General features: G+C 47.3%; 1 protein-coding gene across 8 annotated transcripts in view; it reads right to left on the bottom strand.

The window, feature by feature from the left end:
• pidd1 (p53-induced death domain protein 1) overlaps nucleotides 1-25,020 on the bottom strand; it is a 173,229-nt gene that overhangs the window by 43,128 nt on the left and 105,081 nt on the right. For all 8 annotated transcript variants that reach the window (XR_011949587.1, XR_011949588.1, XM_072518909.1 and 5 more), the window contains one exon: nucleotides 18,811-18,946. Coding sequence is in view for 6 of the 8 variants with exons in the window: in XM_072518909.1 (XP_072375010.1) it covers nucleotides 18,811-18,946 (136 nt within the window). In the remaining 2 variants the exon portion in view is untranslated. The remainder of the gene's footprint in view (nucleotides 1-18,810; nucleotides 18,947-25,020) is intronic.

Genomic DNA, 25,020 nt, shown 5'->3' with positions numbered 1-25,020 from the left:
TCTCAATCGTGTCCAACCCATCTCTTGCACCTCTGCTCTCACCCCTTCCCCTCCCTCCCAGAACCAGGACAGGGACCTTGTCTTCACTTTTCACCCCACCAGGCTCCGCATTCTAAGGTTCATCCTCTGCCCGTTCCGCCAACTCCAGCATGATGACCCTCACTCCCCCATTAACATTCTGCAGGGACCATTTCCTCCAAGATATCTTCCATCACTCCCAAACCTCACCCTCGCCCTATGACATCTTTCCATGCAATTGTAGAAGATGCAACATCTGCCCCTTTACCACCATCCAAGAACCAAAACAGTCTTTTCAGATGAAGCAACGCTTCACGTGCACCTCCTTCACCTATTGCATTTGCTGCTCCCAATACGTTCTACTCTACATTGGAGAGACTGTAAGCAGATTGGGTGACTGCTTTGCAGAACATTTTCCGTCCATCCGTAAGCAGCATCCAAGCCTTCCTGTTGCTTGCCATTTCAAAACTTCATCCTGCTCTCATGTCCACATGTCCGTCCTTGGCCTGCTACAATGTTCCCCATTCACCCCATTTTTTTTTTAACATTTGTTTTCATTCCTTCCATTGATTCATTTGTCCACCCTCTTTTCCTTCTTGATTTTCCCTTACCACCGTCTCCCCTGCCCCCACGCACCCCCCCCCCCCCCCCTGCCACATTAGGGTAATCTGTTCCCTGTTTTAGGTTGTCCTTTGACACACTGCTTACCTTTGTTCCGCCATTAACACATTCTGATTGCTTAATGTGCCACTATCAGCCCCCTTCTTAGCCTTGATCACCACCATTTACATTCCCTTTGTCTTTTTGTCCACAATATCTTTGTCAATCTCTCCCCCAGCCTCCACCTATTGCTGGACCTCTATTCATCCCCACTGCTCTACATACCTTCCCCCCACAACAGTATAAATCTCATCCTATTTCCAATTCTCTCCAGGTCTGATGAAGAGTCACCCAGACTCGAAACAATAGCTTTGCTCTCTCTCCACAGAGGCTGTCAGACCTGCTGAGATTTTCCAGCATTTTCTGTTTTTGTTTCAGATTCCAGCATTCACATTAATTTGCTTTTATCTAGATATTTTACAGGCTTAGATTCTACGATTTTGTTCACATTTGTCGTGTGTAAAATATGAAGGAATAGGAAGAAAGTATTTTACTCTAAATATTATTGAGAAGAAATATTGTTTCAAAATGTAAAAATCTAAAATGGAGCATGTGGTAAAGAGAAATTATATAGAAATTGAATTAATGTTATAGTTAATAATAATTAATTATAATAATTAATGTAAAATGTAATTGTAAATGGAAACATTAAAATATTTGTAGAATAACTACTTTTAGTTATATAACCCCCCTCCCCATACCTTCAGAATGCCCCAAGCATCTTTTGCCAATATTTCTGAAGTGTGATATCAGCAAACCTGGCAACCAATTTTGACACAGCAAGGCCCCACAAATAGCAATGAGATAACAACTAATTAATCAATTTTGGCGATGTTAGTTCAGATAGATATTGGCCAGGAAGGAACTCCTGTTCGCCTGTTCTTCAAATCGAGCCATAGCATCTTTTATGTCCAACTGAAAAAGCAGATGAGACCTCAGTTCAATGTCTCGGCCAAAAGAAAATGGCCCCATGCAACAATGCAGCACTCCCACAGTACTGCAGGAAAATGTCACTTTAGATTACACACTCAAGTCCTTGAATGTGCATTGAACCCAGCTCTTTCAAACTCAGAGGCCTATGAATAAAGGGCACAGGAGTTGCGCATTGTAAATATCTGTGAAGTATTTGAAATGGTATCATTGAAATCTCCTCTGTATACTTGTTATGTAAATACAGTATGTGTACATACGTAATTCATATGCAGTAATATTATATGGAAGAAATATATCTATATGGATTTTGTATCCAGATATAACAAAAATATTTTGTACTTACGAGTATTTGTGTGAAGCAGCAAGTTTTGTTTATGCTGGCAAGTGATAGCGAATGTGACATGAGGCAGGAAGTTGGGACACATGTTTAACACTCCTCAGAAGGTCAATAACCCTCCATTAACTGACAGCAAGGTCATTTATCTCGCTTGCTACTTGTGGAAAATTTTTGGACTTAAAACTGACTTCTCATTTGCTTATGTAAGAAAGATCACACTTCAAGAAAGAATTAATTGTCTGTGAAGTGGTCTTGAACAATAACATAAGTTCTTTCTTCTATTTGCAGAGAATGTGTGGTAAGGTGGGAGTTGGATCGGTGACAGCACAGAGCAGGAAGGTTAGGAGCTGAAGCAAGAGGAAAACTGGGATTAGAGGGAGTTCAGTGCTGAGTGATGATGATGGAAGTCTGAGTAGATAAGGCAAACAGGAAGGAGAGTTAGGGCGGTGATGGGGACGAAAACAATGACAGGAAAGGACAGGGCTTGAGATTTTAGTATGATGGGGAGGGATTTATGGCAGGCCCAGAGGGAGAATGAATTTTAAAAAATGTTAATCATTAATTAAATGTTATGGGGGTTTCCCAACACAGAAACCTCTATCGTTTAAAATAAAACAAAGCACCATAGTTAAAATGGAACACAGTCCTACAGGAAAGACTTTGAACAAATTAATTCCCCAACAGTTCCTGACTTAACCAACATCCTAATCCTAACATTGCTGCTGCATCCTCCCCCAAATGCTCCTGATCCATGACCCTTGGCTGCAGCTGGATCACAAGGAGGCTGCTTGAACTAAAATGGGATGAGAGTCAGTGCCATGTTTACAGCATTGAAACAGGTCCTTCGGCCCAGTTTGTCCATGCCGCCTAGTTTCTATTACTAAGCTAGTCCCACTTGTCCGCATTTGGCCCATATCCCTCTATACCCACCCTGCCCACTTAGGCAGGATAATATTGGAACTTTGTGGCTTTTCAGTATTACTGGGTGACTCTGAAGTTTGATGAAACCATGGAGGGACACAGCTTGGGCCTAGCATTTGATTGTAACCGTGGAGGTTTATGAGCATTGAGAGTGTTCAGACTGGGGTTTGATGGAATTAGGCCACAGATTCTGAGGTTCAACTGCACAGGTATGACACCTAGAGGTGAGAGTGTGTGAGGAGAAGTGCAGTATGCCATTCCCAGTCTTGAATCCACTAACATTGAGGCTAAATGAATCTGCTGGATTGGTACCCCAATCACCAATGTAGAAATTCAGTCCTTCCGGAGGACTTCTGGTGACACATGTGAAAGCAGGTCGTACAAAAGGTGGCTCCTGACAAGGTCCTGGTATTTTGATCCTTTTTGGCCATTTTCTTTGGGAGATTTTGGATTCTAACCCAGTAGATTGGTGTAGAACATGGAAAGGTTATTGAGAAATGTCAAAAGCCTTGGCGAGAAAGGCCACTGGAAATAAAACCCGAGTGGGAGCCTGACAAAGGAATCTGAGGGGATAAAAGATGGTGGAGGCGGCCGTAACCATCACATTAGAAACATTGGCTGACGTGATGGGGCAGGAGTTGGAGAAGTTTGGCAGGCAGATGGGTGGCCAATTCGAGTGACAAGAGAAGGAGGTTAAGGAGTCATTTAAAGCCACCATTTAGGAGGCGAAGGGCCCGAGCAGCTGGGCAAGACTGACAAAACTGCAAAGGAGCAAGGGGAGACGCTGAAGGGCATGGAGGAGCCCTTGTCGAGGCTCGATGATCAACTTGCCTCGGTGGAAGCTGAAATGCCGTTTATGTCAGACTGGAATAAGGACCTGAAGGCCAAGGTGGAAGATCTGGAGATAAGATCCAGGCGCATTAATCTCAGAGTGGTCGGCGTCCCAGGGGAGCAAAGGGCCTGAGGCCAACTGAGTATTTTTCAGGAATATTCTCTCGGTTGGTGGGCGGGGATGAAGTGTTTGTAGCTCTGGAATTGGACAGGCACATCGGGCCCTCTGGCAGAATCTGCGACTGAATGAGCCACCACGGGCGGTGATTGTCCGATTTCACAGTTGCCAGATGAGGAGCGGGTCCTGGAGTGGGCCAAGAAGAGTCAGAACATCAATTGGGACGCGTACGCGGTGCGCATCTATCAGGGCATTGGTACTGAACTGGTGAAGAGGCAGACAGCCTTTAATAAGGCGAAGGTAGTGCTGTACAATAAGGGTGTGCAGTTCAGGGTGGTGTATTAAGTGAGGCTGAAAGTCACGTTGGAATCGAGGGATCATTATTTTGACACACCGGAGCCGGGTGAGGCCTTTTTCAAGGACAATGGACTGGGATTGATTTGAGGAGGGTTGGTGGCACTTTTTTTTTTCTGTCTGCATAAGTTTGGTTGGGGTGACTGTAAACATTGCACTATAGTGTGTTATGTTTTTACTTTTCTTTTTTCCAGGAGGATGGTGGTAGGATTTCTTTCCTGGAGACTAGGGCCATGGGGGATGGTAGAGTGAGGGGATTGACATGTTAATTGGAGGGAAAGAGAAGCATGGTGGGTGTGTTGGGATTGGGACAAGAGAGTAGTGAGTATGGGCCTGAGGGATGGGTTGTAGGCCCATATGAGAGGGAGACAACTTGCCAGCATTAAGAGGTAGGTTAGTGAACGGGTGTGGTGCGGGGGTAGGGGCTGTGACTTCTTGGGCGAGTTTGAAGAGGCTCGATGAGTCTAGAGGGTTTGTTTGGGGGGTTGGCGGTTAGACATAGAGTTGCTGTCAGACTTGGGGTTTTGCGTGAGGATTTAAAGGACCATACGGAAGTATGTCGAAAATAAGGATAACGGGGGGGGTCCACAGATAGGGTGGTGCAACAATTGAGGCGGGCGAAAGGGTCAGTGTAAGAGTATGGGGAGAAGGCCACTCGTCTTTTGGCTCACCAATTAAGGCGGCAGGAGGCAGCCAGGGAGATTATTCAGGTTAGGGATTTGAAGGGTAGGATGTCTCCGCCTCGGGGAAGGTGAATGGAGTGTCTAGGGTTTTCTCTGAGAGGTTGTATTGGTCGGAGCAGCCGGGGGACGAATGAGCAAAGGCAGTTTCTGGGGGCTTTGGAGTTTCCCAAGTAATGGCAGGAGTTGCGGGAGGAGCTGGAGGCAACATTTCGCCTGGACGAGATTCCAGCAGAGTTGAAGCATATGCAGGCAGGGAAGGCACCAGGGGCCGGATGGGTTCCCGGTGGAATTTAATTTAATGTTTGCTGATCAGTTTGGTCCATTGTTGTTGGGAATGTTTAGGGATGCTTTGGCATGGGGCACCTTTCCAGGGACGTTGGGGCAGGCATCCATCATGCTGCTCCTGAAGGACAAGGACTCCACAGAATGTGGGTCATATCATCCAATCTCCCTATTAAACGTGGGTGCCAAGTTACTGGCCAAGATATTGGCATTATGGTTGGAGCCTTGCCTCCCGGAGGTAATAGGGGAAGATCAGATGGGGTTTGTGAAGGGGTGGAGAACTTGCGTCGGTTGCTGAATGTGGTGCTTACCCCTGCGGCTGTGCCGGTACAGGAGATCATTGTATCATTGGACACGGAGACAGTGTTTGATCGGGTGGAGTGGGGATAGCTTTTTGCGGTGTTGCAGAGGTTTGTATTTGGTCCTGGGCTTGTGTCGCGGGTGCGGATGCTGTATGTGGCTCCATTTGCTAGTGTTTGTACCAACACCATGAGCTCCGGGTCCTTTCGCTTTTCTTGGGGTACGAGGAAGCGGTGTCCGATGTAAAATAATCTTTCTTGTCACAAGTTGGCTTACATTAACACTGCAATTAAGTTAATGTGAAAAGCCCCTAGTCGCCACATTCCGGCGCCTGTTGGGTGTACAGAGGGAAAATTCAGAATGTCCAATTCACCTGACAGCACATCTTTCGGGACTTGTGGGAGGACATCGGAGCACCCGGAGGAAACCCACGCAGGCACGGGAGGAACGTGCAGACTCCACACGGACAGTGACCCAAGCCGGGAATCGAACCTGGGATCCTGCAGCAGTGAAGCAACCATGCTAACCACTGTGCTGCCCTTGTCTCCCTTGTTGTTTGCGGTGGTAGTCGTGCCGTTGGCCATTGCGCTGATGGCCTCAAGTGCTTGGATTCGGATTGTTAAAAATTGGGTGGAACACAGGGTGTCACTATACGCTTATGATTTGCTGCTGTACATTAGGGACCTGGGATTGTCTATTGGGAATATTATGAGTATTTTGCATCACTCTGCTGCCTTCATAGTTGAACATAGGGAAGAATGAATATTTTGTGGTTGGTCCATCAGGGCGGTGAGCCGGATTATATGTTTGCCGTTTCAGTTGGCGGGAACTAGTTTTCGATATCTAGGGGTCCAGGTGGCAGGGGACTGGGGGTGGCTTCAGAAATTGAACCATACAAGCCTGGTGAGTAGAGTTAAAGCGGACTTGCAAAGGTGAGATAGTTTCCCATTATCGTTGTCAGGCCGGGTACAATCGGTTTACCGGGATTTCTATTTTTATTTCAGTGCCTCCCAGTGTTTCTGCCCAAGTCATTTTTACCGAAAGGTCAAGCAGCTTATCTCTGGTTTTATTTGGGCAGGTAAGGCGCTGAGGAGAAGGTGTTGGGTGGTGCGGGGACCCGGGTGGGCTCTCTGGGTTTAGATGGCGTCGGCGTCATGTGGGGGGACATTGGTAACAGTGCCACTTGCTTTTGCGCTGGCAAAGTACTCAAAGAACCCAGTGGTAGCGACCACTCTCAAAATATGGAGGCAACTCGGAAAGCTTTTTAAGTTGGGGGCAGCTTCAAGGCTGGCTCCCATTTGCGCTAACGCCTGTTTGAAACAAGGGTGGATGCCACATTCGGTGCATGGAGGTAGAGGGGGCTGGATAGATTGGGGAATTTAATTTTGGAGGGACGGCCGAGAGGAGCTGAAGGAGAAATTTGGGCTGCTGGGTTCGGACATGTTTAGGTACCTCCAGGTACGGAACTTTATTAAGAGATTTTTCACATTTCCCGTGGTGTTGCCATCTTCCTTATTGGAGCAGATTCTCTCCTGTTCAGGGTCAGAGGAGGGCAGGAGGTCTGGCATTTTGTGTGGATAGTGGGGGAAGAGTTGAGTTTGATGGAAGGGGTGAAAGCGAAATGGGTGGAACAGTTGGGGCCAATACTGGAGGAGGGGGTGTGGAGTGAGGCGCTGCAGAAGGTGAATGAGTGGCAGGGGGATGGGAACCGATGCAGGACGTTGGAAGGTAGTAAAACAGGGACAGAAATAAAAGGCAGTAAGGGGGAAAGTGTAAGGCAGAGAAGCCATAGTCAAAAATCAAAAAGGGCGACAGTACAAGGTCTAGTGACTGAGGGGAGCTCAGGGAATAGGACCAGGAATACTAAAAGGAATAAAACGGGAAGTGAAAACATTAATGGTAAGCGACGCGGCAGGTTGTTATAAGAAGATATGGGTTCAACGACAAGGAAAATTAGGAGAAAGGTTAAGAGGAAATATAACTTAGGAGAGGTTACTGATCGAGGTTTAAGATTCAGAACAGAGGTAAAAAAGCCAACATAAGTGTACTTTGCCTGAATGGTCGTAGTATTCGGAATAAGGTAAATGAGTTGATGGCGCAAATCATCGTGAATGACTATGATTTAGTGGCCATTACTGAAACACGGTTAAAGGATGGTCACGACTGGGAGTTAAATATCCGAGGGTATCAAACTATTCGGAAGGACAGAGTGGATGGTAAGGGAGGTGGTGTAGCTCTGTTATTCAAGGATGACATCCGGGCAACAGTAAGGGATGACATCGGTGCTATGGAGGATAAGGTTGAATCGATTTGGGTGGAAATCAGGAAAAGTAAGGCGAAAAAGACATTGATAGGAGTAGTCTACAGGCCACCAAATAGTAACATTATGGTGGGGCAGGCAATAAACAAAGAAATAACTGATGCATGTAGAAATGGTACAGTATTTATCATGGGGGATTTTAATCTACATGTCGATTGGTTTAACCAGGTCGGTCAAGGCAGCCTTGAGGAGGAGTTTATAGAATGTATCCGTAATAGTTTCCTCGAACACTATGTAATGGAACCTACGAGGGAACAAGCGGTCCTAGATCTGGTCCTGTGTAATGAGACAGGATTGATTCAGGATCTCATAGTTAGGGATCCTCTCGGAAGGAGCGATCACAATATGGTGGAATTTAAAATACAGGTGGAGGGTGAGAAGGTAAAATCAAGCACTAGTGTTTTGTGCTTAAACAAAGGAGATTACAATGGGATGAGAGAAGAACTAGCTAAGGTAGACTGGGAGCAAAGACTTTATGGTGAAACAGTTGAGGAACAGTGGAGAACCTTCCAAGCGATTTTTCACAGTGCTCAGCAAAGGTTTATACCAACAAAAAGGAAGGACGGTAGAAAGAGGGAAAATCGACCGTGGATATCTAAGGAAATAAGGGAGAGTATCAAATTGAAGGAAAAAGCATACAAAGTAGCAAAGATTAGTGGGAAACTAGAGGACTGGGAAATCTTTAGAGGGCAACAGAAAGCTACTATAAAAGCTATAAAGAAGAGTAAGATAGATTATGAGAGTAAACTTACTCCGAATATAAAAACAGATAGTAAAAGTTTCTACAAATATATAAAACAAAAAAGAGTGGCTAAGGTAAATATTGGTCCTTTAGAGGATGAGAAGGGAGATTTAATAATGGGAGATAAGGAAATGGTGAGGAACTGAACAGGTTTTTTGGGTCGGTCGTCACAGTGGAAGACACAAATAACATGCCAGTGACTGATGGAAATGAGGCTATGACAGGTGAGGACCTTGAGAGGATTGTTATCATCAAGGAGGTAGTGATGGGCAAGCTAATGGTGCTAAAGGTAGACAAGTCTCCTGGAACTGATGGAATGCATCCCAGAGTGCTAAAAGAGATGGCTAGGGAAATTGCAAATGCAATAGTGATAATTTACCAAAATTCACTAGACTCTGGGGTGGTCCCGGCGGATTGGAAATTAGCAAACGGGACACCACTGTTTAAAAAAGGAGGTAGGCAGAAAGCGGGTAATTATAGGCCAGTGAGCTTAACTTCGGTAGTAGGGAAGATGCTGGAATCTATCATCAAGGAAGAAATAGCGAGGCATCTGGATGGAAATTGTCCCATTGGGCAGACGCAGCATGGGTTCATAAAGGGCAGGTCGTGCCTATCTAATTTACTGGAATTTTTTGAGGACATTACCAGTGCGGTAGATAACGGGGAGCCAATGGATGTGGTATATCTGGATTTCCAGAAAGCCTTTGACAAGGTGCCACACAAAAGGTTGCTGCATAAGATAAAGATGCATGGCATTAAGGGGAAAGTAGTAGCATGGATAGAGGATTGGTTAATTAATAGAAAGCAAAGAGTGGGGATTAATGGGTGTTTCTCTGGTTGGCAATCAGTAGCTAGTGGTGTCCCTCGGGGATCAGTGTTGGGCCCACAATTGTGCACAATTTACATAGATGATCTGGAGTTAGGGACCAAGGGCAATGTGTCCAAGTTTGCAGACGACACTAAGATGAGTGGCAAAGCAAAATGTGCAGAGGATACTGGAAGTCTGCAGAGGGATTTGGATAGGCTAAGTGAATGGGCTAGGGTCTGGCAGATGGAATACAATGTTGACAAATGTGAGGTTATCCATTTTGGTAGGAATAACAGCAAAAGGGATTATTATTTAAATGATAAAATATTAAAGCATGCTGCTGTTCAGAGAGACCTGGGTGTGCTAGTGCATGAGTCGCAAAAAGTTGGTTTACAGGTGCAACAGGTGATTAAGAAGGCAAATGGAATTTTGTCCTTCATTGCTAGAGGGATGGAGTTTAAGACTAGGGCGGTTCTGCTGCAATTGTATAAGGTGTTAGTGAGGCCACACCTGGAGTATTGTGTTCAGTTTTGGTCTCCTTACTTGAGAAAGGACGTACTGGCACTGGGGGGTGTGCAGAGGAGATTCACTAGGTTAATCCCAGAGCTGAAGGGGTTGGATTACGAGGAGAGGCTGAGTAGACTGGGACTGTACTCATTGGAATTTAGAAGGATGAGGGGGGATCTTATAGAAACATATAAAATTATGAAGGGAATAGATAGGATAGATGCAGGCAGGTTGTTTCCACTGGCGGGTGAAAGCAGAACTAGGGGGCATAGCCTCAAAATCAGGGAAAGTAGATTTAGGACTGAGTTTAGGAGGAACTTCTTCACCCAAAGGGTTGTGAATCTATGGAATTTCTTGCCCAGTGAAGCAGTAGAGGCTCCTTCATTAAATGTTTTTAAGATAAAGATAGATTGTTTTTTGAAGAATAAAGCGATTAAGGGTTATGGTGTTAGGGCCGGAAAGTGGAGCTTGGTCCACAAAAGATCAGCCATGATCCCATTGAATGGTGGAGCAGGCTCGAGGGGCCAGATGGCCTACTCCTGCTTCTAATTCTTATGTTCTTAAGCCCTATCCAATTAAAGGCAGTGTTTCGAGCATACTTCAGTAAGGCAAGGTTGAGTCATTTTTTTGAGGGTGTAGAGGATAGGTGCGAGCGCTGTTCAAGGGTGCCTCGCACACCACATACACGTTCTGGTCCTATTCAAAGCTGGTGGGTTTCTGGAGGTACTTTTTTGACACCATGTCAGCAATCTTAAATACAGCTGTGCATGCCTTATCTGAAATTCTAAAACCTGAAAAATTCCAAAATCTGCACTATTTTTCGAGCCCCGCCATTGTCACGAGTGGGAAATTCCACAAGGCTCCTGGGCGATGAGCAGGTCTCATGCGTGCCACATATGCGCTATTCCAAACCGCAGCACACATGCAGTTCCTGACACGTGCTGTACATGCATAATTCCAACGCGCGCCGCACAGGCGCAGTTCTCAACGTGCACCGCACAGGCGTAATTCCCAACGTGTGCCGCACAGGTGAAGTTCCCAACGCGCACCGCACAGGCGCAGTTCCCAACGTGCACTGCACAGACGCACTTCCCAACAGCCACCGCACGGGCGCAGTTCCCAACGTGTACCGCACAGGCACAGTTCCCAATGTGCACCGCACAGGCACAGTTCTCAACATGCACCGCACAGGCACAGTTCCCAACGTGCACTGCACAGGCGCACTTCCCAACAGCCACCGCACGGGCGCAGTTCCCAATGTGTACTGCACAGGCGCAGTTCCCAACGTGCACCGCACAGGCACAGTTCTCAACATGCACCGTACAGGCGCAGTTTCTAATGCATGCAGAACATATGCAGTTCCCAATGCACGCTGCATATGCGCAGTATATTCCAAAATCTGTAAAATTCAGAAAACCGAGACATACTCAGATAAAGGATTTTCAACCTGTATTGAGCTAGATCCCTGCTCACTGATGGCTACTTTTGGGGTTTTGGAGCTGCAGACAGGTGTGGGGCGGATGTCTTGGTCTTTGCCTTGTTGATGGTGCGGAGGCGGATCCAGTTGGGCTAAAGGTTGGCAACACCGCTGAGTGTTTCAGCATGGCTAGGGGACTTTATGAAATTTCTGCACCTCTAGAAGGTCAAATGTGCCTTGAGGGGGTCGATGGAAGGGTTCTACTGGAGATGGCGGCCGTTTATATTGTATTTCAGAAAATTGGTCACTGTGACACACACATACTAAGGTGCAGTGCCAGGGTACTACCCAGGCTTGACCCTCTACCCCCTGGGGCTATATCATCTGTGTGCCTCCAGCAGGTTCATGTCATGGGAACCTGTTGTGATTCCGCTAGCATTAATGGACAATCAGGCGTAAAGGCCTAATAATTATAATCAAGTGTATTCAAATGGACATCCTGATGCTCAACATTGGGATTCCAATTACGTCAAGTGCAGGCGCGGGGACAATCGGAATGGGAAATCCCGCCGGGTTATACCACATTTTGGGACACCTGTACGATTTCCCGCAACTGTCGCCGATCCCGTCCTGAAAAACAAGAGGGCAAAATCTCCGCCCCCCCCTGCCCTGTCTCCCAGCAGTCTTCACGACTGGTTCCTGTAATGAAAAGGTCTGGAATGTTTGACTGTCACCACGCGGAAGCTCAATACCGGGCAAATTTAATTAACTGGCAGTTCTGACAAAGCAATCCAGAATTGTCCTGCCAACTGGGTCATCCTGAATATATCTCTGATAGTGCCCTGGCAGGATCTGGCTACTGATCATGCGTGTCCAGCAGGTTTTCATGTTGGAGGCTGCAGATGTTTGCCACCACCTGACTGGGCAAATTCAACCTGTGAATGCACTGCAATTCAGGTCAAGAATGATATTTTAGGCAGGTAGGTTCGATGTGGACTGCACTTGATGCAGGGAAGCTAGAAACAGACGTCTAACACTGGAGAAGATCCAACACTGTTTTATTCAACGATAGAACTGATATACATATTCAGCTGTGGGTCGACACTATACTGAACTGACTGGAGACCTTTTAATAGCCTGACCAGACTTACTAGCTACCGCATGGTGTTTGTACTTGCTAGCTTGTGGACTCTGACTCTCTCAGTGGCTGGGTCCCGAGAGAGTGGGAAACCTCGTGCCCTCTGGCTTTATAGTGGTAGTGTCCTGTCTGGTGATTGGCTGCACTGTGTTGTGTGCTTACTGGTCATCCTATGTGTCAATCACTGCCTGTCTGCATCTCATTATATACGAGTGGATATTATGACATCTCCTCCCTTTTTTTTAGATAAATAAATACTAAGGTGTGCGTGCGTATACATATATATATATATATATATGCCTGACTATATACAAAAGGTGTCTAAATGAACGTATATACATAGGAAGGTGTTGATAGTGCAGATACATGGCAAACAAAACAATATTTATAGAGGTTAAATCAATGAAGTCACAAAATGTACAAACGTTCAGTCTACAGATTCAGTCTTTGTGGTGGGCGACAAATTCTTGTCGATTGCCGCAGAGGTGGATCAGGAGCCGCCTGCACATGGATAAGCGGGGCCGCTGCCTTCGCGGTGGTCGCATGGGCCAGCAGGATTGCTGGTAGATCGGTGGTCTCGTGGCAGGGTACGTCCGGAGGAAGCATCGAAGGCGGCGGGCACTTCGGTCAGGTAGCGGGCGTGGAACTCTTCACAATGCCTGTCTGTTGCGCCGTAGCAGGGAGCCATCAGCCATGCGGACAAGGAACCATCTTGGGGCCACTTGTTTGATCACAACAGCTGTGGCTGACCAGCCGCCCTCAGGCTACTGGACACAAACATGATCAGTTAGGGCCAGCTCAGCATGAGCATCGTATGTGGCCTTCTGTTGGGCCCGTGACTGCTGCATTTTCTGTAAGACCGTGAGGTGGTCAAGGTCTGGAACATGGATGGCTGGAACTGTGGTCCTCAGAGTGCGAATCATGAGCATCTGCGCTGGAGACAACCCAGTGGACAGTGGGGTTGCCCTGTATGCCAGCATCGCCAGGTTGAAGTCGGAGCCTGAGTCTGCAGCTTTGCACAGCAACCACTTTACAATATGGACCCCTTTCTCGGCCTTCCCGTTTGACGGGTAGTGGGAACTGGAGGTTACGTGACGGAAGTTGTAGAACTGTGCAAAATCAGACCATTCCTGGCTGTAAAAGCAAGGACCGTTGTCGCTCATTACCCTGAGCGGAATCTCATGCCTGGCGAACGTTTCTTTGCAGACTTTGATTACCGCCTTCGACGTGAGGTCGGACAGTTTCACCACTTCTGGGTAACTGGAGAAGTAGTCGACCAAGAGTACATAGTCATGCCCCTTGGCGTGGAAAAGGTCTACACCTACTTTGAACCAAGGAGAGGTCATGATCTCGTGCTGTTGCAACGTTTCCTTGGGTTGAGCTGGTTGGGTTGACAGATAGGGCAGTTGAGGACTGTGTCGGCAATGTCCTGGCTGATGCCCGGCCAATAGACCGCCTCCCGAGCTCTGCGTCGGCATTTCTCGACCCCAAGGTGACCCTCATGGAGTTGGACCAGCACCATAGCCCGTATGCTCTGAGGAATTACGATCATGTTGAGTTTCAGAAGGATTCCCTCCACCACCGTCAGGTCGTCTTTTACGTAATGGAATTGGGGATCTTGTCCCTTCTGCCAGCCATTGGTAAGGAGCTGCATCACACGCTGCAGCTGAGGATCCTTGGCCGTCTCCTCACGAATTGGGACCACCCGTTCGTCAGAGGCGGAAGGTTGGTGGCACACAACTGCACTTGCGCTTCTATGCGACTAGGGGCTTTTCACAGTAACTTCATTGAAGCCTACTTGTGACAATAAGCGATTTTCATTTCATTTCATGTGGCAGATGAAGTCACTTTGTTCACACGGTGTGGTAATTGACGTGGATAGGGCATCTGCAACGATCAGCTCTTTGCCTGGCGTGTAGACAAGTTCAAAGTTGTAGCGGCTTAGCTTAAGAGGAATTTTCTGTAACCGAGGTGTCAAGTCATTTAAATCCTTCTGGGTTATATGGACTAGAGGCCTATGGTCCGTTTCTACCGTGAATTTTGGCAGGCTGTAAACATAGTTGTGAAACTTGACTATCCCTGTCAGGAGGCCCAGACACTCCTTCTCAATCTGAGCGTGCCGTTGCTCAGTGGGCGTCATGGCCCTGGAGGCATATGCCACTGGATCCCAGGACGAGGAGTCATCTCGCTGAAGGAGCACCCCCCCAATGCTGTCCTGGCTTGCATCAGTCGATATCTTGGTTTCCTTGGTTGGGTCGAAGAACGCTAGAATCGGGGCTATGATGAGCTTTGCTTTCAGCTCACGCCATTCCTCTTCATGCGTGGGCAGCCACTGGAATTCCGTTGACTTCTTGACGAGATGGTGGAGGGCCATGGTGTGGGATGCCATATTGGGAATGAATTTCCCCAGGAAGTTGACCATCCCGAGGAAGGGGAGGACCGCCTTCTTGTCCTCCGGGGTCTTCATGACGTTGATCGCCGAGACCTTGTCGGCATCTGGCCGCACGCCCTGCTGCGAGATGTGGTCACCCAGGAACTTAATATCCGATTGACCAAATGAGCACTTGGCCCTGTTGAGCTGGAGACCATGTTCATGAATTCCCTGGAATACCTTCTTGAGGCGAGCGATGTGTTCCTGGGGCATTGTGGACCAGATAATTACGTTGTCAGTGTATACTTGCACCCCCTCGATGCCCTCCATCATCTGCTCCATGATGCGGTGAAATACTTCGGAGACAGATATGATCCCAAAAGGCATCCGGTTGTAGCAGTAGCGACCAATCGGGGTGTTGAACGTGCACAGCTTGCGACTGGACGCGTCCAGCTGTATTTGCCAAAAACCCTTGGAGGCGTCCAGCTTGGTAAAGAAATTGGCATGAGCCATCTCACTGGTCAACTCTTCACGTTTTGGTATCGGGTAATGCTCCCGCATGATGTTGCGGTTTAGATCCTGAGGGTCAATGCAGATGCAAAGCTCCCCTGACGGTTCTTTACGCAGACTATGGAGCTGACCCAGTCTGTTGGCTCTGTGACCTTCGATATGATGCCCTGGTCTTGGAGGTCCTGTAATTGCTTCTTCAGGCGATCCTTGAGGGGTGCCAGCACCTGCGTGGTGCATGAATTCCAGGGGTGGCGTTCAGCTTGAGCAGGATTTTGTATCAGTATGGGAGCATGCCCATTCCATCGAATACGCTGTGGTACTGCGTGATAATATCATCTATGTTGGCTTGCAAGTTTCCATCAGGCGAGGCCGTCGCCGGTGATGATGACATGGTGTGGACTCGCTGAACCAGGTTCAGGAGCTTGCAGGCGCGAGCACCGAGCAGGGACGCTCTGTCAGGCCCTACGATTTCAAACCAGTGTTGCCTTGATCGCCTTGTTGGATACCCCTAGTTGACAGGAGCCACTGGCAGCTATGACATTGCCATTGTAGTCAAGGAGCTGGCAGGCCGGTGGAAGAATGCTTGGTCTGGCGCGAATGGTGTCGAGGTCGGATTTTGAGATGAGGTTCGCTGATGCGCCGGTGTCCAGTTTAAATCGGATGCGAGTCTTGTTAACTATGAGGACAGCACACCACTCGTCGTCGGGATCCACACCGAGGATCGAGAGGTGTTTCGGCGTTGTGGTGGGAGGCAGCGCATGTGTAGTTATGATGCCCACCCGGTATGGGGACTTGAGGCACTCAGCATCATGGTCTGTTGGGCTGTCGGGATCGGAATCTGGCATGCCTCGTATTGAGCGGACACTTCTGCGCCGCAGCTGGGATCGCTGGCTGCTGAGCGGTGGAGCAGATCTGCAAAGGGCTGCGTAGTGGTCAAGCTTGCCACACTGTAGACACCGGCATCCTTTTGCCAGGCATTGCTGCTTTAAATGGGTGGAGCCACAATTCAGATACGTCACGACGCCAACGTCAGCGCGTTCCATGTGCCATCGCACATGTGCAGTGTGGTCGCTTGACGTACGCACCTGCGCAGTCGGGTTGTCGGGCTCGTCATCCACTCGGTCGTGGCGCACATGCGCAGGGACTCGGGAAAACGCACGAAACGGCCACTCTCCTTGATGCTCAGGCCTTGCATCCGTGCAATGGCCTGCACCCGTTCCGCCTCGTGGGAGGCCAGCTTTGCAGTTTCTGCCGCCCTGATGTGGGAGTAACGATTCTTAGCATGCTCATGGACAACGCACGTCTCGATAGCGACAGAGAGGGTCAACTGTTTGACTTTCAGGAGCTGCTGCCGAAGAGAGTCGGAGTGGACCCCGAAAACGATCTGATCCCGGATCATGGAATCAGCCGTCGAGTCATAGTTACATGACTGTGCTAGGATGCGGAGATGGGTCACGAAGGACTGAAAAGGTTCATCCTTACCCTGAAGCCTCTGCTGGAAAACGTACCGTTCAAAGCTCTCATTCACCTCAATGTCGCAGTGGCTGTCAAACTTCAGCAGGACTGTTTTGAAATTTGTTTTGGCTTCGCCGTCAGCAAACGTAAGGGAGTTGTAGATGCGGATGGCGTTTGCATGGTGTTTGTGCATGCTAGCTCGTGGATTCTGACTGTCTCAGTAACTGGGTCCCGAGAGAGTGGGAAACCTAGTGCCCTCTGGCTTTATAGTGGTAGTGTCCTTACTGGTGATTGGCTGCACTGTATTGTGTGCTTACTGGTCATCCTGTGTGTCAATCACTGCCTGTCTGCATTTCATTATATACATGAGTAGATATTATAACAAATAAGACGCGCGTTGTTTGTAAGCCCTGCAGCATGAATAGTTGCATTCCCAGTTGAAAATCTAAAATTTTATCTGCTCCACCCACACGGTCTTGGGGGTTAAGTTTCCCTCCTCTGCAGATGTTCCAAAGTGCCTCCCATTAACTGAGTTACTTTTGAAATGTAGCCACTGCTGTTATGACAACATAAAAGGGCAAAAATAACTTGAGAAAACATGCAGTTTTAATTATCCAATGAAAAGCAGGTAAAGCACAAATGTCAAGCACATATTTTGCAATGCAGTCATCACACTTTCCTGGAAATAGGTCAACTGGCTTAGTTTTTCAACCCCACCCATTCCTATTAACAGCACTTTTTACTTTGGAAGTTCTAGTCAACTATAGTCAAGACGCAGTTTGTATTTAAGATATTTGACATTAGAACCAGCCACTTTTATTTAACATATTCAGAACAGCAGTCACTGCAGTCATGGGCGAAACAAATCAGCTCCCTTCCATATAAGAATTGGGTTTCTATATCAAAATTATGTTCAGTCCGCATTCCTGGGCAGCTATTCATATAGAAAACAGAGAAACAGAATTACGCCCAAGGCTGATAGGCTAAAATGACTTTGATCGTTGACATTTGACTTTTAGAGTTGGAGAGCTATGAGGACTCCTTTAACAAAATAATTTCCATTACATTCCAGAAGATTCCATTGGTCAATTATTCTTTGGTTAGCTGGCTGACAGACACATTTGGAAACTATCACCCTACTTCAGTTTCCAAACCAACGATTGAGAATTCCACTGCAGAAATTTCAATCCACTCGATATGGAGTTCCCACTGCACCCAAAGCAAATACCCAGCATTCAGCTAAGCCCTGAAAACCTTTGCCTAAGCCAACTTAGCCAAGGCTAAAGGCCTCTGAGTTTCCACATGAATACTTCTGCAGTCGACATTCTGCATAGCATACTAGCATAATTCACTGGTAAACTTCCCTTTGCTTGTCCAGTTAGGGCATTGTTTCATTTTTAAATTATTCAGAGTGACAAACAATCCAGCTCCCAATGACATGTTTGCCACTACAGATCCTCTCAATAAACTGGGTTAATTGGTTAATCATTGACAGGATATTGGAAGATTGCTGAGCTGCCTCACTCATGCATTGGCTACAAAGGTCACAAGATAAGGTCAATTCAAATCCAATCTACCAGCACCAGGGGTGTTAGCTTGGACCCACTGTGACCCCTCTGGGGGACTCCCGTAATCTGGCACATCATAATTGAAGGTTCTTTTGTTTTTCTGCCTCCGTAGACAGTTCAGGCAGTGCCCTATTTGCCCCCCCCCTTCACCAACACTCCGACCTCCCTCCCAAGCACCCTCCTTTCCCCTCTCTCCCCACCACCCCCTTCTTTTCCCTTCTGTTGGTACAGAGGTGAGGGTATCCGGTCTTTCCAGCGCAAAGTTTACTGCTTGTACCTTTTGTTTTTAGTACAACTGTGTTGTGAACAGTTTTAATAATCAGAGTATCCTCCCCCACCCCTTATGTTAGTACTGAGGGGAGTTTCTCCAACACAAAATTTGTGTTTGTACCGTTTGGCCTTGTATATTTTTAAATAAAAAGATATGGACCCACTGTGATCACAAGAGAGCCTGCTTGACTCCCTCACATCGACAAGGAGGAGAGAATGTTCAAGTCAAAAAAGGAGTCGGGAAAGTGAAACTTTACAAAATCTTACCACGAGAAATGGTTAACTTCAAAAAGAGCATACAAGTGAGTGAATTCCAGCACCACCTGATTCGTAATATCCATCCAGTCCTGGACTTCTGGATCTCCAAGAAGTAAGTGTAATTTGGAGCGGTCCATATTCAAACCTAAATGAGGAGTTAATTTTTAAAAAATCAAATCTTCAGATCTTTTAAAGCTGAATAGAATTACCAATTCCTAATAAGTTATCGAAACAGAAATGTCCTGAAATGAGGTACAAAAGTCTGAGAACACGCACGAACAGACTCAAAAACTGCTTCTTCCCCGCTGTTACCAGACTCCTAAACGACCCTCTTATGGACTGACTTCATTAACACTACAGCCTGTATGCTTCACCTGATGCCGGTGTTATGTAGTTACATTGTGTACCTTGTGTTGCCCTATTACGTATTTTCTTTTATTTCCTTTTCTTTTCATGTACTTAATGATCTGTTGAGCTGCTCGCAGAAAAATACTTTTCACTGTACCTTGGTACACGTGACAATAAACAAAATCCAAATGCAAATCCAAATGGTACGTGATTCAAAAGTGATTTTATTTTTTGGCTTGAGTAGTTAGAAAAGACAAAGGTACACAAATCCCAAATCATCCAGGCAGGTATCGTTTAGTGTACATTATGTACATTTCCATGGAGTAGGTGAACAGCCATCCAAGGCTCTTCTCATCACTCCTCAACCAGCAGAGATGTGACTCAGAGTCCCTAACCACCCATTCTAACTACATATTGTGCATGACTCTGGTAGAGAAAATCATGCTTGGAAGTGGGGAAGAAAGGAAAATAAATACTGAGTATTAAAGTTAGGCAGACACGTCGACAGCAACAAATTGTATTCATATAGCACCTCTAACACAGTAAGATGTCCCAAGGCTTTTCATTGAAGCATTATCAAACAACATGCAAGTCCTCACAGCTGTATGTTTTTCGGTGGTGGGAGGTGGCACGCCATTCGTTGGCTGCTCCTGCCGCTGTCAATGGGAATTCCCATTGAAGCTACCTCACTCCACCTTGGGGAAACCTGCAGGATGGGCTGATGGTGGGAACAGAGAAACCCACCACCAGCAAACAGCCAGAGAATTCTGACCTGTTTTAACAAATGTCATGTGTGACTGTGGATTTGTCTTTGTAATGAAGTGACCCAAATTCCATGGATGCGATGAAACGTAAAGCACCCTAGGAGGATAGTAATTACAGAATGACCAATTTCAACATAATCTGAGATTCAGAAATACCAATGATCGAGAATCAAGCATATTAGTTTCAAAAAATCAATCTTTAAGAAAATGAAGGTGAAGCAAATTGTTGGTTAGGGAGGAAGAATTTGTTCAATGGTATGTCAATAAAGGCAATTAAACGTCCTTAAAATCAAAATACTGAAATTCAAAATATATACCCAGCATTAGCAAATGTAGATGAAAAAGTATGATCCTAAATGGATTCACGAAGTAGTCAGAAATGAAAATAACCTCTCAAAATCCTGTCCAGCGAATGTTGAAGGAGATGAATAGAGATGAATGGAGACAACCAGAAAATTTACAAGGATGTCAGAGCAAAGCAAAACATGGAAAAAAAACACAACTGCAAAACAGAGCAGTAAGAAGGCAGCTGGAGGGTATTCAAAGATGCTCACGAAACTAAAACAGCGGACTACATATTCCAAACATTCACTATGGAAAATATGAGCAACAAGCTCATCCCAACTGCAATAACATAGGAATTCACGACTCCAATATAAATGACTTTAAAACCCCCGGGACAGAGTGTTTGGCATTTTCACCTTGGGCGAATTCTTCAATCCAGGTGCAAACAATGCCGAAAATTACTTTATTTCCATTGCCAAACATCAAATCTGCCATGAAACAGCACGAACCAGCAGTGTTTAGCACATGATTTAAAAAACAAATTGTTTTAAGAACTATTCCTTGATATATTTAAGAGTGGTAACTTGCTGCAGTTTTACTAATGCAGTGGTGGTTAATTTGAGCTGTGGGAGTGACCAGTAAGATGGGTAAGGCCCGAGACTTCCAGTGGCGGACATGGGTGAGTGGTCGCACACTTGGTGGCTCCCGCTCAAGGTGGATTTTCTAGGTCTTTTCCCGCACGAAGGGTGTAGTATTTGAGGGCAAACGGTACAAGAGTGCTCGGGGAAGGCAATACTCCTCTGGTGTAGTTGATGCATGGATCTGCGGACAAGGAGCGCATGAGAAAGAAAGAGCAGTTGAAACAGGAGAGTCTTGGTGGTGCACCACAGGTAAAGATGGCGGAGGGCAAGGGGGCTGTGCTGCCTGCCCAGTGGTCGACAGAGCAGCAGAGGAAAGAGGCCCTGGAAGGCCTGGGTTCAACCCGATTAAGGCTGCTCTCCTTGAGAAGGAGGTGCAGCTTGGGGTATTATACTCTGCCCGGCTGTGGGTGACTTTCCAGAAACGGGAGCTTTATTTTGACAGGCGAGAGGAGGCGATGGTCTTTATGAGGGACAATGGACTGGAATGAGTTTTTTGTGCTTTGTAAAGTGTCTAGGGGTGGTTATTTTGGGGCAGGTCTGGGCGGGGGAGCAGTGATGGTGAGTGTGCTATTTGTTATTCTTTGGGGGTTGACGGTCGGGATGATCAAGGGTGGGACAGTTACAGAGGGCCAGAGGGGCAGTGTATGAGTACGGGGAAAAGGTAAGCTGGATGTTGGCCCATCAATTGAGGAAATTGCAGGCGGCGAGGGAGATCGGCAGAGTTAGGGATGATAAGGGTAAGGCCGTGATGGAGGAATGAATGGGGTGTTTGAGGCCGTTTTTGGAGGCTCTACAAGTCGGAGCCCCCGGCTGGGAGGAGGGGAAGTCGCGTTTCCTGGATGGGTTAGAGTTTCCCAAAGTGGAGGAGGGGCTGATGCAGGGTCTGGGGGCCCTAATTGAGCTGAGGGAAGTAACGGATGGTATGGGGACGATGCAAGGAGGGAAGGCTCCAGGGCCGATGAGATCCCGGTGCACTTGGGAGAAGTATGAAACCTCCTTGCCCTCGGCCTCCTGCACCTCCACACGTATAAAAGGTTTGGGGTTGACCTGGGGCCACTGCTGGTGAGGGTGTCTAATGAAGTGAGGGAGAGGGGGGAACTCCCCCTTACATTGTCGCAGGCTTCCATCTCCCTGATTTTGAAGAAGGATAAGGATCCGGTGCAGTGTGGGTCGTACTGCCCGAAATTGTTATTAAATGTTGATGCCAAGTTATTGTTGAAGGTGTTGGCATCGCGAATTGAGGACTGTGTGCCGGAGGTGATAGGCGAGGATCAGACAGGTTTTCTGTAGGGAAGGAAGTTGTCGGTAAATATGTGGAGGGTACTCAATGTAATTAGGATGCCTTCGGAGGGGCAGGAGATGGGGCTAGTGGTGGCAATGGACGCAGAGAAGGTTTTTGATCGGGAGTGGGCATATCTGTTGGAGGCGCTGGGTGGTTCGTGTTTGGGCAGGGGTTTGTGGATTGGGTCCAGTTGCTATATAAGGCGTCGGTTACGAGTGTGGAGGCAAACCGAGTCAGTTTAGGGTACTATGGACTGCACCAGGGGATGAGGCAGGGGTGCCCACTCTTCCCATTGCTCTTCACCTTGGCAATAGAGCGGTTGGCAATGTCGCTTAGGGCGTCAAGGAATTGGAGCGGGAGAGGCATCGAACATAGGGTCTCTTGTATGTCGATGACCTGTTATTATATATCTCGGACCTGGTGGGCAGCACGGTAGCATGGTGGTTAGCACAATTGCTTCACAGCTCCAGGGTCCCAGGTTCGATTCCCTGCTGGGTCACTGTCTGTGCGGAGTCTGCACGTTCTCCCTGTGTCTGCGTGGGTTTCCTCCGGGTGCTCCGGTTTCCTCCCACAATCCAAAGATGTGCAGGTTAGGTGGATTGGCCATGCTAAATTGCCCTTAGTGTCCAAAATTGCCCTTAGTTCTGGGTGGGGTTACTGGGTTATGGGGATAGCGTGGAGTTGTGGACTTGGGTAGGGTGCTCTTTCCAAGAGCCGGTGCAGACTCGATGGGCTGAATGGCCTCCTTCTGCACTGTTAATTCTATGTAATGTATTGTGGAGATTTTGAGGGAATTTGGCCAATTTTTGGAATACATATTGAACATGGGAAAGAGTGAGGTGTCCCCGATCAATGCCAGAAGGCAGAAAAGGAGATCTGGGGAGTTGCTGTTCAGGGTGGTGGGGAACGTGTTTGAGGGCTTTTCTGTTGTCGTCTTTACAGTTGTCGCCTCCCAGGTACTCTGCGAGCCAAACTGGTGGTGTCGGCCCTAAGGGTGTGGGGAGAGTGGAGGGAGCATTTGGGGCTGGACGGTGCCTCGGTGTGGGAGCCGATCTGCGATAACCATAGGTTTGCACTGGTGGGGCTGGGTGCGAGGTTTAGGGGATGGCAGCAGGTGGGACAGAACACTTTGAGGACTTGTTTATCGGCAGCAAAGCTTCGGGGCTGGAGGACCTGGAGGAAGTGTATGACTTGCCCAGGGGGAATGGCTTTAGGTACCTGCAGGTTTGAGACTGCATGGGGAAAGAGGTGTTGACCTTTCCTGGGCTGCCGCCCCTGGGGTTGCAGGACAAGGTGCTATCTCAGGATGAGATAAGGGAAGATGAGGTGTTGGATATACATATATATAAGGAATTGATGGTGTGGTATGGAGCCTTGGTGGAGGATAATAAGCGTAAATAGGAGGAGGAGCTGGGAGGGGAGATGGGGGCCAAGACCTGGGTGAAGGCCTTGTGGAGGGTGGACGCATCCTTATGAAGCCTACTTGTGACATAAGCGATTTTCATTTCATTTCATTTCATGTGTGAGAATAAGCCTCATCCAGTTTCAGGTGGTGCATAGGGCTCATATGATGGTGACAAGGATGAATAGGTTCTTTGTGGGGGTGAGGATAGGTTAGGGTGGTACCTGGGTACGCGAATCATGCCCATATGTTCCGGCTGTGTCCAAGACTGATGGGGTTCTCGGACGTGATGTCCGAGGTGTTGGGTGTGAAGGTGGTTCCGAGTCCAGAGGTGGCAATATTTGGGGTGTTGGAAGACCTGGGAGTCAGGAGGTGTTTTGGCCTTTGTGTCCCTGATAGTTCGGAGACAGATTTTGCTAGGGCAGTGGGACTTGGAGCCGCTGAAACTGGGAGTATGGGTGAGCGACCTGGCAGAATTCCTGAAGCTAGAAAAGGTCAAATTTGCTCTGAGGGGGTTGTCAGAGGGGTTCATCATTTATCAATTTCTTTAAGGGGGATGTGGTGGAGTGTTGGTGTCAGGGGGCAGGTGGTTGTGGTTGTTTATTGAGTTGTTTTGTTGTCCTTCTGATATTTTGTGTGTATATGTAAAAATGCCTTGGATAAAAGATTTTAAATAAGATGGGCATCTAACAAGTGTTTTGTTAAACCAGTGCAAAATTGGTGGAAATTCGGTTTGCGCTGGAAGTAATGTGCACTCGAAATTTCATAATTTTTGCATTTGGTTTGACTAATTTCAAGTGAATTGTGCAAAGAAAATGCAGCATGACCCAGCAGGAAGCCATTAATATATTTACATTAGTACGGTGAATCATAGTATGCATGAAGGAACATTTGTGAAAGGTAAATTCTAAAGGGTTTCCTCATGCCCCCATACCAATTGATGTTCCCCACCTACCCCCTTTGGCACCTCATACATTCCATGCCAAGGTATGTCCTCCCCAAACAACCGCTTTGGCTCCTCATGCCAAGCTATGGCACTTGCATGCCCATTCACTCACTATACACTGTATAGAACAATGAACCCTATAGTGACAATAAGATGTGTAAAGGAAGGGTGGCATGTTGGCGCAGTGGTTAGCACTGCTACCTCATGGCGCCGAGTACCCGGGTTCAATCCTGTCCCCGGCCACTGCATGTGGAGTTTCCACATTCTCCCAGTGTCTGAGTGGGTCGCACCCCCACAACCCAAAGATATGCGGGTAGGTGGATTGGCCACGCAAAATTGCCCCTTAATTGGAATTGAGCACTTTTAATTTTTTTTTTTTAATGTGTAAAAGCTTTAAAACAAAAACAGTCATTCATTGATAACTTTCCACTTTTATAAAGAGAACCCTCTTTTTTAGTACAGCCCAATAAAAGTGTCAATCATTTAGACAATTTAAAGTTTCAACAGCTGAAATTGCAAGCACTTGAAACCTTGTTGTCTTGTGCAAACAA

Source organism: Scyliorhinus torazame, chromosome 10, assembly GCF_047496885.1.
Source record: "Scyliorhinus torazame isolate Kashiwa2021f chromosome 10, sScyTor2.1, whole genome shotgun sequence".
Lineage (NCBI taxonomy): Eukaryota > Metazoa > Chordata > Chondrichthyes > Carcharhiniformes > Scyliorhinidae > Scyliorhinus > Scyliorhinus torazame.
The sequence above is the reverse complement of the archived record's forward strand: the minus strand, read 5'-3'. Positions and strand labels throughout refer to the sequence as shown.